The sequence below is a fragment of the Bos indicus x Bos taurus genome, chromosome X, assembly GCF_003369695.1.
Source record: "Bos indicus x Bos taurus breed Angus x Brahman F1 hybrid chromosome X, Bos_hybrid_MaternalHap_v2.0, whole genome shotgun sequence".
In the NCBI taxonomy this organism is placed as follows: Eukaryota; Metazoa; Chordata; class Mammalia; order Artiodactyla; family Bovidae; genus Bos; species Bos indicus x Bos taurus.
In genome coordinates, this window is record NC_040105.1 from 28,629,436 (window position 1) to 28,645,396 (window position 15,961).

General features: G+C 36.8%; 1 protein-coding gene across 1 annotated transcript in view; it reads left to right on the plus strand.

Annotated features, from left to right (window-relative positions):
• Positions 1-15,485, plus strand: part of IL1RAPL1 (interleukin 1 receptor accessory protein like 1) — a 1,448,054-nt gene extending 1,432,569 nt beyond the window's left edge. The window contains exons 10-11 of the mRNA XM_027533998.1: positions 13,293-13,463; positions 13,906-15,485. Coding sequence (XP_027389799.1) covers positions 13,293-13,463; positions 13,906-14,624 — 890 coding nt within the window. The 3' untranslated portion in view covers positions 14,625-15,485. The remainder of the gene's footprint in view (positions 1-13,292; positions 13,464-13,905) is intronic.
• Positions 15,486-15,961: the final 476 nt, after the last annotated feature.

The window sequence follows — 15,961 nt, forward strand, 5'->3', positions numbered from 1 at the left end:
AGATTGCTCGAGAATTTCCAGGGAGACTCCTGAGGCTTGATCCCGCCTTTGCGTATGTCAAGCCTCCTTCCTCATGACCTTTGCCACGGGCGGCGCTCGCTCCCCACATCTGTCGTCCCCTTCTCCTCCTGCCTCCAATCCCTCCCAGCATCAGTCTTTTCCAATGAGTCAACTCTTCTCATGAGGTGGCCAAAGTACTTGAGTTTCAGCTTTAGCTTCATTCCTTCCAAGGAACACCCAGGGCTGTTCTCCTTTAGAATGGACTGGTTGGATCTCCTTGCAGTCCAAGGGACTCTCAAGAGTCTTCTCCAACACCACAGTTCAAAAGCATCAATTCTTCGGCACTCAGCTTCCTTCACAGTCCAACTCTCACACCCATACCTGACCACTGGAAAAACCATAGCCTTGACTAGACAGACCTTTGTTGGCAAAGTAATGTCTCTGCTTTTTAATATGCTATCTAGGTTGGTCATAACTTTTCTTCCAAGGAGTGTCTTTTAATTTCATGGCTGCAGTTACCATCTGCAGTGATTTTGGAGCCCCCAAAAATAAAGTCTAACACTGTTTCCACTGTTTCCCCATCTATTTCCCATGAAGTGATGGGACCAGATGCCATAATCTTCATTTTCTGAATGTTGAGCTTTAAGCCAACTTTTTTCACTCTCATCAAGAGGCTTTTGAGTTCCTCTTCACTTTCTGCCATAAGGGTGGTGTCATCTGCATATCTGAGGTTGTTGATATTTCTCCCGGCAATCTTGATTCCAGTTTGTGCTTCTTCCAGCCCAGCGTTTCTCATGATGTACTCTGCATATAAGTTAAATAAGCAGGGTGACAATATACAGTCTTGACGTACTCCCTTTATGCTATACAGTAAATCCTTATTTGTCTATTTTATATATAGTAGAGCATGTATGTTAATTGCAAACTCTTAATTTATCCTTCCCCCACTTTCACATAACCCTAAGTTTGTTTTCTATCTCTGGATCTATTCCTGTTCTGTAAATAACTTCATCTGTATTCTTTTTAGATTCCACACATAAGTGATATCGTATGGTATTTGTATTTTTCTGTCTGGCTTACTTCATTTAGTATGATAATCTCTAGATCCATCCATGTTGCTGCAAATGGTATTACTTCACCCTTTTTATGGCTGAGTAATATTCCATTGTATGCATGTATGTGTATGTGGACATATTCCTTGTCCATTTATCTGTCGATGGACATTTAGTTTACTTCCATGTCTTGGCTATTGTCAGTAGTACTGCAGTGAACTCTGGTGTGCATGTATCTTTTTGAATGAGAGTTTTCTCTGGATATATACCCAGGAGTGGGAATGCTGGATCATATGGTAATTCTGTTTTCAGTTTTTTAAGGAGCCTCCGTACTGTTCTCCACAGTAGCTGTACCACATTCCCCACAACAGTGTAGGAGGGTTACTGTTTTCCACACTCTCTCCAGCATTGGTTATTTGTAGATTTTTTTAAATGATGGCCATTCTGACAGGTGAGAGGTGGTACCTCTTTGTAGTTTTGGTTTGCATTTTTCTAGTAATTACTAATGTTGAGAATTTTTTCATGTACCTGTTAACCATCTGTATGTCTTCTTTGGAGAAATATCCATTAAGTCTTCTGCCCATTTTATGATTGAATTGTTCATTGTTTGTTTGTTTGTTTTTTATTGAGCTCTATGAACTCTTTGGATATTTTGGAAGTTAATCCCTTGTCAATTGCATCATTTGCAAATATTTTATCCCATTCTATTAGCTGTCTTTTCATTTTGTTTATGATTTCTTGGGCATATGTCTTAAGTAGCACTGATTTCAACATTGAGGGTCCATTTCCAAAATCCACTATACTTAGTAAAAAAGTCACTAATTTTAGCAGTGAAACTTGATTTCTAATATCCATTGTGCTAATTTATGAAGCATCTACTTTTGATCAGAAATAATGATAGGTGAAGTGTTTGTAGTGGCTCTAGAGTGTTCCTTATTCTAATTAAATGCTAGCTGACCATCCTGATAAAGGCAACCTACTGTCTCTAGAGCTGAATATACACTAATATGATGTCTCACCATATTTGCCAGCATATTTACAAAGAAAATACTGTTATCCCAATAACATCAGACTAATTTGCCCCTACATGCCTCTGACTGGGATTTCCCTTCCACTCTGTTTAAATGTTTGTGTAAAGATAGACCATCCTTCTTTCTTTCCTTCCTTCTTTTCTCTTCTCCCTCCCTTCTCTTTTCCTCTTTCATATACAGCTAATGGTTCTCCCTAACTTACAGAGATTCCCCTCATGATCCCAAGATGTAGTCATTTTCTCCTTCATCTATACTAAAATGGCACTTCAGGCACATCATTTTTATAGCTCTTTCACTTTGAATGATGAGCACTTACTAGTAAATACTTACTACTTGTACAGCATTATGAATTCAAGATTCCATACCACATTTGTTTATTTATGGGAACAAAAGGCTAAAAGTCATGAATAAAAGAATTGTTCCAAAAATCTTTCAAGGATGTCTAGATTTTAGAATTGATTCTACAAATAAAAAAATATAACAGATATTTAAAGAAAAACAAGATTATATTGTTATAGTCTATGAATAAAAGAAAACAGCAAAGAGTAAGCTGTCTTACACTGATGATTGTTTTGGTAGATGTCAGTAAGGTACTATGTAAGATTTCATTAAGGTATAACTTATGGGAACAAGCTTAAGACTTCATTTGGGGGGGTGGATCTTGTGCTAGACAGGGTGAATCTACTTTTTGTTTGTTTTTCTCAGATTATAAAGTGCTTTCTTTAGCTTTTATCTCCTGTGTATGGGATTTGAGGGATGTGCTTATTCATAATGATGGCAGGGCTTGGCAGGGCAAGCTTATGCAAAGACTATAATAACTAATATGATTCCTATTTTAAAGATAAAGAAAGAGATCTCTTCTAGTTCTACTTTAAGAATTATTACAGATATTGGACAAAGTGAGTCAGAGCAATCTTTCATAATCTCTACCCACTGACCCTGGAAAATATGAAGAACTGCTCCATTTAAAGCATTTGAAATAAATTGGTATCTATACAGTCTTATGTCATAGAATTTATTTTTCATTCTTCTTCAATTATAAGGTTACTATTAAGTGTTTCTGGAGAAGGCAATGGCACCCCACTCCAGTACTCTTGCTTGGAAAACCCATGGACAGAGGAGCCTGTTAGGCTGCAATCCATGGGGTCGCTAAGAGTCGGACACGACTGAGCGACTTCACTTTCACTTTTCACTTTCATGCATTGGAGAAGGAAATGGCAACCCACTCCAGTGTTCTTGCCTGGAGAATCCCAGGGACGGGGGAGCCTGGTGGGCTGCCGTCTATGGGGTCGCACAGAGTCGGACACGACTGAAGTGACTTAGCATAGCATAGCATTAAGTGTTTCAGGAATCATTGTCCTCATGATGAAACACTGTCTTCTGTGACACACAGTACTTCCGTAAAATCATTTAGAAACACCCTTGGGTTTTTTGTTTGTTTGGGGGTATTTTTTGCTGATGGTAATTAGATAATTTGCCTACACGTAAACGATCTAGACTGTGTTTTTGAGTTTCAGAAGGAGAAACCAATATAGCTGATTTTGGTGTATACCTTACTCAAAATCATAAGCTAAGTGATAGGAATCAAGCCTTTTTACTCCAAATCCCATGTTCTCTAGAGTATGCTGCCAACTCTTACCCTCTTTTTTTCTTTTTTCCCCTAGTTTTATTGAGAAATAATTGACATACATCATTTTGCAAGTTCAAGGCATATAACCTAATGGTTTGAATTACATGTATTGTGAAAAAAGTACCATAATAGGCTCAGCTAATATCCATCTTCTCATATAGATACAATAAAAATAAAAGAAAGAAAAAAGGACAAAAATTCTCCTTGTGATGACAACTCATAGGATTTACTCTCTGTTAACAACTTTCCTGTATATTAAACAGCAGTGTTAGGTATAGTCATGCTGTACATTATATCCATAGTACTTACTTATTTTATAACTAGAAATTTGTAACTTTCCCTCTTCTACCTTCCACCTCTGATAACTATAAGTTTGGTCTTTTTTCCATGAGTTTAAGTTTCAAAACTACAAAGCATTGATGAAAGAAATTGCAGAAGACACAAACAAGTGGAAAGGTATCCTGTGTTCATGGATTGAAAAAATTAATTCTGTTAAAATGGCAATTCTAGCAAAAGCCTTCTGTAGATGCAGTGCAATCCCTATCAAGGGTCCAGATGCAGTTTTTACAGAAGTAGAAAATACACTACTAAAATTAATATGGAAGCATGAAAGACCCTAAAGAGCCAAAGAAATCCTGAGAAAGAATAAAGCAGGAGTTATCACACTTCATGCTCAGATGGTAAAACATCTGTCTACAATGAGGGAGACCTGGGTTGGATCCCTGGGTCCGGAAGATCCTCTGGAGAAGGAAATGGCAACCCACTCCAGTACTCTTGCCTGGAAAATCCCAGGGAAAGAGGAGCCTGGTTAGCTACAGTCCATGGGGTCACAAAGAGTCAGACACGACTGAGTGACTTTACTTTACTATCGCACTTCAAAACAGTGTGTGTATGTGTGTGTGTATGTGTGTGTGTGTATATATATATATATATATACTGGCATAAAAAGACAAGTAGACCAATGGGATAGAATGAGAACACAGAAATAAACCCAAGCAAATATGGTGTTACCCTCCTAATTAAGACTTTTACCATCTACGCTGCCCACTGTCCTCTTAAAGATTCAAAGGAAAGAAACTAGTATCTACTGAATACTTGCTTTGGGCCAAGCATTTCACTGTATGGTGGAGACTCATTTAATCCTAGACATATTCTTTCAGTTCAGTTCAGTTCAGTCGCTCAGTCGTGTCCGATTCTTTGCGACCCCATGAATCACAGCACGCCAGGCCTCCCTGTGCAACACCAACTCCCAGAGTTCACTCAAACTCACGTCCATCGAGTCAGTGATGCCATCCAGCCATCTCATCCTCTGTCGTCCCCTTCTTCTCCTGCCCCCAATCCCTCCCAGCATCAGAGTCTTTTCCAATGAGTCAACTCTTTGCATGAGGTGGCCAAAGTATTGGAGTTTCAGCTTCAGCATCAGTCCTTCCAATGAACACCCAGGAGTGATCTCCTTTAGAATGGACTGGTTGGATCTCCTTGCAGTCCAAGGGACTCTCAAGAGTCTTCTCCAACACCACAGTTCAAAAGTATAAATTCTTCAGTGCTCCGCTTTCTTCACAGACATATTCTTTAGGGAGCTGCAGTTTTATAGATCTGGAAATGAAGTCACAAATGAGTAAAATAAAATTAATGGCAGTCTGAATTTAAGCTCAGCTGCTGTTTTTTTCCTTCAGTGTATCATATCATAAATATTTTAATTAGTGACACATTTCAGTATTCAAGGTCCTATGGAATCAAATAGTCCAGAAGAGTACCAAGTAATCAAACATGTAAACTAGAACAATATTGTTAAATTTTCAAACTGTAAAAATCAAGCAGATTCATTTTAGAATATAATGGTCAGAGGCTGCCCTGGCTGAATTGACATGAAATGTGGAATTTATTAAAACAATGCCATTCAGTAATCACAAAATCAAAATATTAATATGTGCATAATGTTTTTTATTCAAAGATCTATTTCTACAGATGTTTTAAATGAAAAATTATTAGTTGGAAATGTAACAAAACATATGAAGGTCAAGTCTGAAATACAAGAAAGAAATGACTTAATTTTTAAAAATCTCTTATTTATTCAAATTATATCAATGCTAGTTGTTAATGATCACATAATTCTCTGCTAATGTACTACATGCAAATGTAGAAAATCATCTTTAAAATGAAATACACAGTTTATCATGGAACCCTACCCCAGTCTCATTTTGGTAATCCATTTGTTGAATAATAGCCTCTGTCACTAGTCAGTTTCACATATGTGACTTATAAATATTTGAAAATAAATTTTAAAAAGAAATGGCCACCTGCCAATAACATCTGACAACTATTCAATAGGTTTTTAAAGGTTAAAAACTCCCAAAGACCTGAATGTCAATCTCAAGCCATTTATATTATCAGTAAATCTCTTTCCTAGTGCACATTCAATATAGCCACCACCTTCATCTTGATAAGGGAGTCTTCATTCTACATTTTCTTAAAAGCTCTATTGTTCTAAAAAAAAAAAAAAACAATCCATGGATTCTTTGGCTTCTCAGTCCTTCTAAAGAGAATTGACTAATATCCTCTCACATGTCAAAAAAAAAAAATGTTTATCATTTTTATAAACCACTTTTTTTTATTCCTGATACACAGTTCTATATTTTCCTTCTCTCATCAAAATTTCTTAATAATGTTTTTAATTTGTATTTTTATTTCTTCACTCTCCAGTGTCCAAGCTTTTTTCTCCTCAAATATATCTTTTTATAAAACATAGTAGTTGATTCAGTAAATTGAAGGAGAAAATTCTACTGGACTAGTTGTTTGACTTAAAGTAACAAAGCAGCTAGTTAATTGATTAGGTTTGGTATTTTTTGTTTCTCTTTTTACCCCCAGCCTTATTGAGATATAATTGACATATAACATTGTATACATTCAAGATGTACAATGTGACAATTTGACACATATATACATTGTGAAATGATTGCCACAATAACATTATCTAACATATCCATCACCACACATAAATATTTCTTTTTGTAGTGAGAACATTTAAGATCTACTCTCTGCCACACTCAAGTATATAATACAGTATTGTTAACCAAAGTTTCTATGTATCCCTAGAGATTATTCTTCTTATAGCTGGAAGTTTATTTATTTTGACTAGCATGTCCCCACTCCCAGCCCCTGACAACCACCATTCTACTCTCTTTTTCCATTAGTTCAGCTTTTGCAATTCCACATTGCAAGTGAGATCATTCAATATTTGTCTTTCTCTGTCTGACTTGTTTCGCTTAAGCATAATGCCCTCAAGGCCCACCCAAATAAAATAGATTTCCTTCATTTTTATGGCTGAATAATATTTTACAAAACAATATTCTACTGTCTTCATATTTTATGTTCATATTTTTTTGGCCACACCATGTGTCATGTGGGATCTTTGGTTCCCTGGCCAGGGATCAAACCTGTGCCCCCTGCATTAGGAGCACAGAGTCTTAACCACTGGACTTCCAGGGAAGTCCCCTAGCCTTTATTATGTTGAAGCATTTTCTTTCTCTACCCAACTTTTTGAGAGCTTTTATAATGAAATTATAAACTGTTTTGTCACATCCTTTTTTCTGAATCTATTGACAGGATCATATGATTTTTATTCCTCATTTTATTAATGTGGTATACCACATTTATTGATTTGCACATGTTGATCCATCCTTGCATCCCAGGAATAAATCCCACTTGATCATGTTATATTATCTGTTTAAGGTACAGTTGAATTTGGTTTGCTAGTATTTTGTTGAGAATTTCTGTATCTGTATTCATTAGGGATATTGACTTGTAGTTTTCTTGTAGTATTCTTAACTGGTTTTTGTATCAGGATAATGCTGGCATCATAAAATTCATTTGGATATGTTCCCTTCTCTTTTATTTTTTCCTTGGAAGAGTTTGCAAAGGATTGTGTTAATTCTTCTTTAAATATTTGGTAGAATTCACCAGCCAAAGTGGTTACTAGCTTGAGAATTTCTGTCTGGTTCTTTTTTATGGTTTCTGTTTCTTTATTAAATGGAAGATCCCCTGGAGAAGGGAACAACTACCCACTCCAGTATTCTGGCCTGGAGAATTCCATGGACTGCATAGTCCATGGGATCATAAAGAGTTGGACACAACTTCATGACTTTCACGTTTTATTCATGCATTATTTTCCTGACTTTGTTAAACTGTCTGTATTTATTTTCACTGATTTTCTTTAAGATGATTATTTTTACTTTTTTATCTCACAAGTTGTAGACCTCCATTTCTTAGGTGTTGGTTACTGGCACATTATTACTTTCCTTCAGTTCAGTTCAGTTCATTTGCTCAGTCGTGTCTGACTCTTTGCGACCCCATGAATCGCAGCACGCCAGGCCTCCCCGTCCATCACCAACTCCCGGAGTTCACTCAGACTCACGTCCATCAAGTCAGTGATGCCATCCAGCCATCTCCTTAGGTGACACCATATTTGCCTGATTCTTTGTGATCCATGTATCCTTGCATTGGTGTCTGTACATTTGAAAGAGCAAATATCTCTTCTAATATTTAAAGACTGACTTTAGCAGGTAAAGTTCTTCTGTCTGTTCCCCAGGCCAGTGCGATTACTTCCAGAAACCTAATCATACTGGGTTGGAGCTCAGGTTCACATGGGTCCTATCTGTTCTCTGGGTGGATAGGAATACCTCTAGAACCTTGTTCAGTAGTATAGCACTTGGACGGTTTTCACTTCAGGATCCACAGTTGTGTCTTCAGTCGGTGGACTCACTATCAGGAGTGTGGATGGGTATGGCTCCCACCAGGTCACTGGGAGGGCTAATACCTGGTCATTGGATGGGTCCTTGGGTGGACAGGACTGGCTCTGTGCTGCAGAAGAGAGGATACATGCAAATGATATCTTATTTGACCATCTTGATGACTTCATTCCTATTTTTCTTTTTTTGTGGGACATTACAGTGAGAATCTCTTGAAAATCATGGAAAGAGTAAACCAATGACTATATTAGAACCTATAAATATTATTAGAAAAGGTGTGTATGTCAACTGCTTTCCATCTCTGCAGTCAACAGAATTATACTTGAGGGTTTAAATTACAGAAAATAAAATTTACAGAATAAAGTTCAGAATAAGATATAGATTGTGGTACTATCCTTCTATGACATTTAATTCATTTTCAGCTATTTATAAACTTAAGTTGAATTTGAAAGATCACAGTCCTATCATTTAAAAATCTTAGCATAATTTTGTTTTTTTCTATGATTATAAAAATCTCACATTTTCAATTTCTTATACACATTAAGATTAGTCAATATGCATTCTTACAGACATAAAAAATATCTAAGAGATATTTCCCATGACTCTGACTCAGCAGGTAACTGAGAAAAAAGCAGAAACCTTAGAATCCAAATGTTATTGCATTTAGCATGAAATATGACATGGTATTTTCAGTTTGAAAATTTTCAAATCAGGAGTTTGCTTCTGTTGGCAAATAAATGCCTAGCCCAGTACTGCACTGACATAGACTCTGGGGAGAGAAATTAGATATCAATCAAGTGTCCATTGATTTGAGAAAGGATGCTGCTGTAGCTGCTTGCAAGGGGCCTTTTAGTTCTATTTCTTACCAGAATAACCTCCATGTGAACATCTCCTTTTTACCTGGGGGATGTTAGCTTAAATCTTGCAAACTCATCCAGATGACATAAAGAGATAGAAAACTGACTGAGACCACAGTACCTATTCCTGGGGTTCATTTAATCTTAATATGGTTACTGACTATATCAGTCTAGGTACGAATTTATCCCCTTTTTGATGAAAGTGTGGATTTTCATGGATTTTCATCTCATTTCTAGATAAAATAGAGTACATATCTTGTAAGTATCAAGTCCCCTTATCATGAAGCTGAGGCTGCAGTGTGTAGGCTTTGTGATACTTTTGATCAGTTACCTGGCAGCTGACTGCACTTCTTTGATACCTTTGAGACCTTGGAGTACCTATGAAAGTGAAAGTGTTGGTCACTCAGTCATATCCGACTCTTTGCAACCCCATGGACTGTAGCCCACCAGGCTCCTCTGTCCATGGAATTCTCCAGGCAAGAATACTGGAGTGGGTTGCCATTCCCTTCTCCAGGGTATCTTCACAACCCAGGGATTGAACCCAGGTCTCCTGCATCACAGGCAGATTCTTTACCATTTGAGCTACCTGGGAAGCTCCAATACCTATGCCTGGAGTACCTATACTCTGTTGTAAAGCAAAGTTTCTCAAAGTGTTGTCCCTGGGCTGGCATCAATTATCACTTGAGAGTTTTCTATAAATTTCAATTCTAAGGACCTATTCTAGATATTCTGAATGGAAAACTCCAGAGGTGGGGCCTATCAGTCTGTATTTTAGGAAGTCTTCCAAATTGTTGCCATTCATGCTTAAGTATGAAAACCACTTTTTCAGAGACGCTTACAAGGACTCTGAGCCTTCAATGAGTCACAATAAGAAAGTACAGTTCAAGATTATTCCAAAGAAACTTTGCTAAACTTTGACCCTGTCACTCCTAGTAATTGCTTGAGGAATCCAGGCAACTTGGAGTATGTATCACCAAAGCCACCTCTCCTAGGAAATGGCCCAAATCTTGAGAAAATCTCTCCATTAGCCATAGATATATGTCATGTGATACCCAAACTAGAGGCCATTCATTCATTTAATCAACAGATATGTTTGAACATCTACTAATCCCTAGTCATATATCTGAATCAAGGATCTTGTGGTCAAAGAAAGAAGATAAGATGTGAGCACAATAATATAATATGTGGTAAAAGAGATCACCTTCAACTCAAAGATATCAGACTCAAATTGAAAGGAAACCAACTGCAGAGATAGCTGCTGGCTTTTTGACAATGGGTAGCCATAAGTATTTTTCAAGCTACCATAAATGTAATCAGTTGTGAGGTTTGAAAAAATAAATTTTCTGATTCTATGTGGAATGGGCCAGAAGAATAAGGAAACAGAGAGGAAAGACCCAATAAAATATAATTATAGCAGCTGAGGAGAGAGTAGGACCTCACCCTATATGGAAACAATCCAAAGGATTTTTACCAGTGAATGGCTGTGAGATTATTGATAATGAGAAGAGATAAATGGAATATGCATCTGACATTTAGAGACTATAGACGTGAGATTCTTATGTTACTAAAATTTAAGTGAAATAAAACATGAACAAAGCTTGAGGTGGAAAGTTTGTTTGGTTGTGAACATGTTGAATGTCCAGGTTACAGGTTCATGAGAAAGAAGACAAGATTGGACATCTAAGTTAGGGAGACATCTACATAGACGTGGTTGTTGATGTAATGGGAGAAAAAGATTTTTAAGGGAACATAGGCTGAGAGACAAATGAAACAGGCCACAGGAAACATCTTAAGAAATGATAGCATTTATGAATTGGAAGAGAGATGTCCATGGATGAGGCAGGAGAACCAGAAACAGTGTCATGTAAGCAAAAGTGACATCCATCTGGAACTTACTAGTATTGGTGGACCAGTTGTTTACATGTGGTCATAAGTGCACTATTCTCTTTGGTGTTTGTATTGATCTGGTTTTCAAATGCTTTTGAGCCTATACAAGACAAAAGGTGAAAAATGAGGATCTAGTCATTACCCATCCCAGATTGGGGCAAACTTCAGTACTTTATAGTACGTTGTAAAAAATTAGAAGAGAAATAATCCCAGAAAAAGAATAGTATATGCATGAAATCATTCTGCAATCTTCAATCTGGCTTAAAGAGTCCTCCCATTGGCCCATGACGCTTGTACTATTCTTTGCAACATATTTATCCTCTGGAAATAGATTGTGGACTTGTCTACATCTTCTACTAGACTGGAAGTTACTGACCCATATTGTGAAGGAAGATTTTATCTCATAGATATGGCATGTGATTATCTAATAAATGGACATTTTAATTAAATATTAACTGGTATTATATTGTAGCTTTATTGTGTGCTATTTTCTATTATTTCTTAGTCAAGTATTTACATCAACAGAGTGGTACCACTATAGACCACTGGCATATCTGCATATATATGGTATAAAAAATATAATTATCATTTTTGTGAAAATTGAATTACTGTGTACAACTATATCTTGTTGTAAAGAAAATGACAAATACCCAAATATGACATGATTGGGATGATTACTTTTTTTTTATTACCTGAAAGTTGCTCTTAAAAAGTTTTCCATAGCTTAAGGTTTTTTTATTTCCCCAGGGATCCTATAGTAGAGTTGCTAGTTTCTTATATGCCTGTGTTAACCTTAAGTGAAGTAAACAGTTCTCTGAGTTTTCCATAACAAGCTATAGAATGACTTCTAGGTAGCTCAGGATTATCAGACTACTAAATGAACATACATATGTACCTTCAGAAGTGAGTTTTAGTGTCTTTGAAGTCAAAAGGAGTGTCCCAGAGCCACCCAGAGCAAGTCATGGATGCCCCTCTATCTTTGATATTTTATATCCCAAATATTTAAAATTTTCTATACCAAATGCCAAGATCTTTTTGTTCTGAAATATAGGAATGTTTCAACTCAACTTGATCTAATAATCAAATAATACAATGACAATCATCAAGGAAGCACAAAAGAGACCTAAGCATATTGATATTGATAGACACAGCCTACTGATAGTATTTAGAATTGAGGTGAATTATGAATCCTGATATCACACTCTGAAAAGGAAATTGACAGATGAGATTCTGCAGAAGAAGATCAATGACTTCTTGTTCTAAGAAAAAACAAATGAGAATTTTGGGATGTTTACACTAAGATAAAGATAATGCACAATAGTAGTCATCAAATATTTGAAGGGTTCTCATGTAAAAATGGAGAAGAATGAGGAAAGAAGTCAAATTTTAGAACTGTTTAATTCATTTGTATTATAATTTTTGATTCTTTCAGTCAAACTGATTAACATAATGAAATAAAATTAGGCAGTAATTTACATGTAAGATAAGTGAAGATCAGGAAAACAATATGTTTTTCTATAATAATTCAGCGTATTAATAGTCTTAATACTGAACTCCAAGAACCAGCTCCCAAAGAAAAATTAATTATTCCAAGTTTTATCTTTTCCCCAAAAGAAAATCAGCACAATGCACACAACCTAAAAACCACTCCTCAAGCCAGCCAAGCCAATTTCAATTTTCTTTCTTTTTTTTCAACAGGGTAAAATCATCAAAGGAAGGATTAGGTGAAATGTACAATTATGTAGAATAAGAACATATTATCTAAATATGTGGCTATTATAAGCTGTCAAAATTGTCTATGATCTGTGCATCAAAAATGTTTAATGTTAACATTTCATAGCTGTTTTCATTAATTTTTCTCCTACTGTCTTAATAACAACAAAATATAACTCCTTTATACCCCCAAATTCATTCCATGATACTTGGCATTATTGAATTATTAATGAAAATTAATAAAAACTTCTTCCTCTGGTCTCCGAGAAATGGGACATTTGGAGATACTTATGAAATAAGGTGATTGTTCTCATGTCCTATTGATTTCTTTGTAGAGTAGTGACTTCAGCTTTACTCTGTAATGTTCTTGACAGATAATAAAGATTACGATGCATACTTATCATATACCAAAGTGGATCCTGACCAGTGGAATCAAGAGACTGGGGAAGAAGAACGCTTTGCTCTTGAAATCCTTCCTGATATGCTTGAAAAGCATTATGGATATAAGTTGTTTATACCAGATAGAGATTTAATCCCAACTGGAAGTAAGTTCATGTTTTCATTTAAGAGTGTGTGTGTCCTTGTATCTGTCTGTGTAGTCATCATTTTTAGACAAAATTTTAACTTTTGCTTCTTCTACATCTGTCAGTTTCTCAAGAAAGAAATGGCATGATATGTTCAAATGAAAAATAAGTTTTGATACCCCTGAGGAAACCACTTCCACTATTCTATAAAGCATCTCATATTATGAGCCTTGACATTTAAAAAAACCAAATGAGAGATTTGTACCTGGGAAAATATTTCAATCACTGAGAGAAGCAAAAGCCCCATCCTCTATTCTAAGTGATCATTGGCTATTTTCATCTTCTCAAGGGTTTACCTAACAACCAACAATTCTCATTTTCCTGTGTGAAAGAGAATCCACTGGGGCTTTCTGGACCAAATGTTCAATTTACTTATTCTGATAAACCCTTTTCTCTGTTGTAGCATACATTGAAGATGTGGCAAGGTGTGTAGATCAGAGCAAGCGGCTGATTATTGTCATGACCCCAAATTACGTAGTCAGAAGAGGCTGGAGCATCTTTGAGCTGGAGACCAGACTTCGAAACATGCTTGTGACTGGAGAAATTAAAGTGATACTCATCGAGTGCAGTGAACTACGAGGAATTATGAACTACCAGGAGGTGGAGGCCCTCAAGCACACCATCAAGCTCCTGACCGTTATTAAGTGGCATGGACCAAAATGCAACAAGTTGAACTCTAAGTTCTGGAAACGTTTACAATACGAAATGCCTTTTAAGAGGATAGAACCCATTACACATGAGCAGGCTTTAGATGTTAGTGAGCAGGGGCCTTTTGGGGAGCTGCAGACTGTCTCAGCCATCTCCATGGCTGCCGCCACCTCCACAGCTCTAGCCACTGCCCATCCAGATCTCCGATCCACCTTTCACAACACTTACCATTCACAAATGCGTCAGAAACACTACTACCGAAGCTACGAGTATGACGTACCTCCTACTGGCACCCTGCCTCTTACCTCCATAGGCAATCAGCATACCTATTGTAACATCCCTATGACACTCATCAACGGGCAGCGGCCACAGACAAAATCGAGCAGGGAGCAGAATCCAGACGAGGCCCACACAAACAGTGCCATCCTGCCGCTGTTGCCACGGGAGACCAGTATATCCAGTGTGATCTGGTGACAGAAAAGCAAGGGACACCCCGTCCCTGGGAGTTTGAGTAGAGTCTGCAGTCCAGTGCCTGGAACTAAATCCTCGACTGCTGCTGTTTAAAAAACAAAAACAAAAACATGCATTACAATCTCTAGAACATGAGGAAAAACAGGGTCTTGTACATATGTTTTTTGCAATTTCTTTGTAGCATCAGTGTCTTCCTGTTTTACCATGTCTCTTACCATTACATTTTTTGACTTTGTTTTATATGTCATTGGAATTTGTAAATTTACCTTTTTTTAAAGAAGAGACTTATGTATAGATAGAAAACCCTTTTTTGCTTCATTAGTTTAGTTTTAGAATGGGTTTTTATTTCCTTTCCTTGATTTTTGTTTTGCTTTTAACATTTCCTTGGGGTGCTTGGACAAATCTATCCAATGGGACAAGGAGCACCGGATCCTCTTTTGGGTTCTACCTAGGATCAGCAGGGCCATGTGGGCCTTCAGAAAGCAGTGCAACGAATGCCAGCATTGCCACTCCGGAAAAAAAATGAGAACACTTGCTCATAGGAGGGCCCCACCAATCAGAGCCCTGAATCTCTTCCTTGTCCCACCTCATTCCCCACCTCTACCCTTCTAATGGCGGCATGACGTGTAAACTCTGAGAAGGGGTAGGGGGGTGGGGTCTAACTGTCTTAACATTTAATTCACTGCTCGTCAGAATACACTCCAGACCCAAAAGTGTGCTAGTCACTTGACAGTGACCACTACAGAGTGCTAAGAAGAGAAGATCAAGGGCATGAAAATGGGGGAGAGTGTGTTGTTTCTGTTTTTTAAATGAGTTGATGTACCCTTATATAAATATATATATATATATATATAAACACAGAACAAAACAAAAGAAACAAAAACAAAAAAAAACAAAAACAAAAAAAAAACAACAAACAAAAAACAAACAAAAAAATCAAGCCCTATATTTGATCACTTCCTGGAAAGGCATGAATGTGTTTGTGGCTGTTTTTGTTTACTATTCTACTTCCTCTTTTCCCTCTATGATTTTCTGCAAATGAGATTATGTGCAAATGCCAGGCAAGTTAACTCAAAAGGGTGAATCAACACAAGTCAAAATGAAATTTACATTGAAGGCTTCCAAACCAAAGGGAAGGACAGGATGTGTCATCAAAATATGTTTTGTCACCTTGTATTATAGAAATGTTATTTTCTAAAGAGTCAGTGCAAATCTGTGAAACTTATTATGGGGTCCCCTTGTATTTAAATGTTACTTCACTGTATTTAATTTTCAGTGCTATAATCAGAATCAAGTGTTTGGTTTCAGTTTGTGAACATAAGCAACACTTATTAATCTCA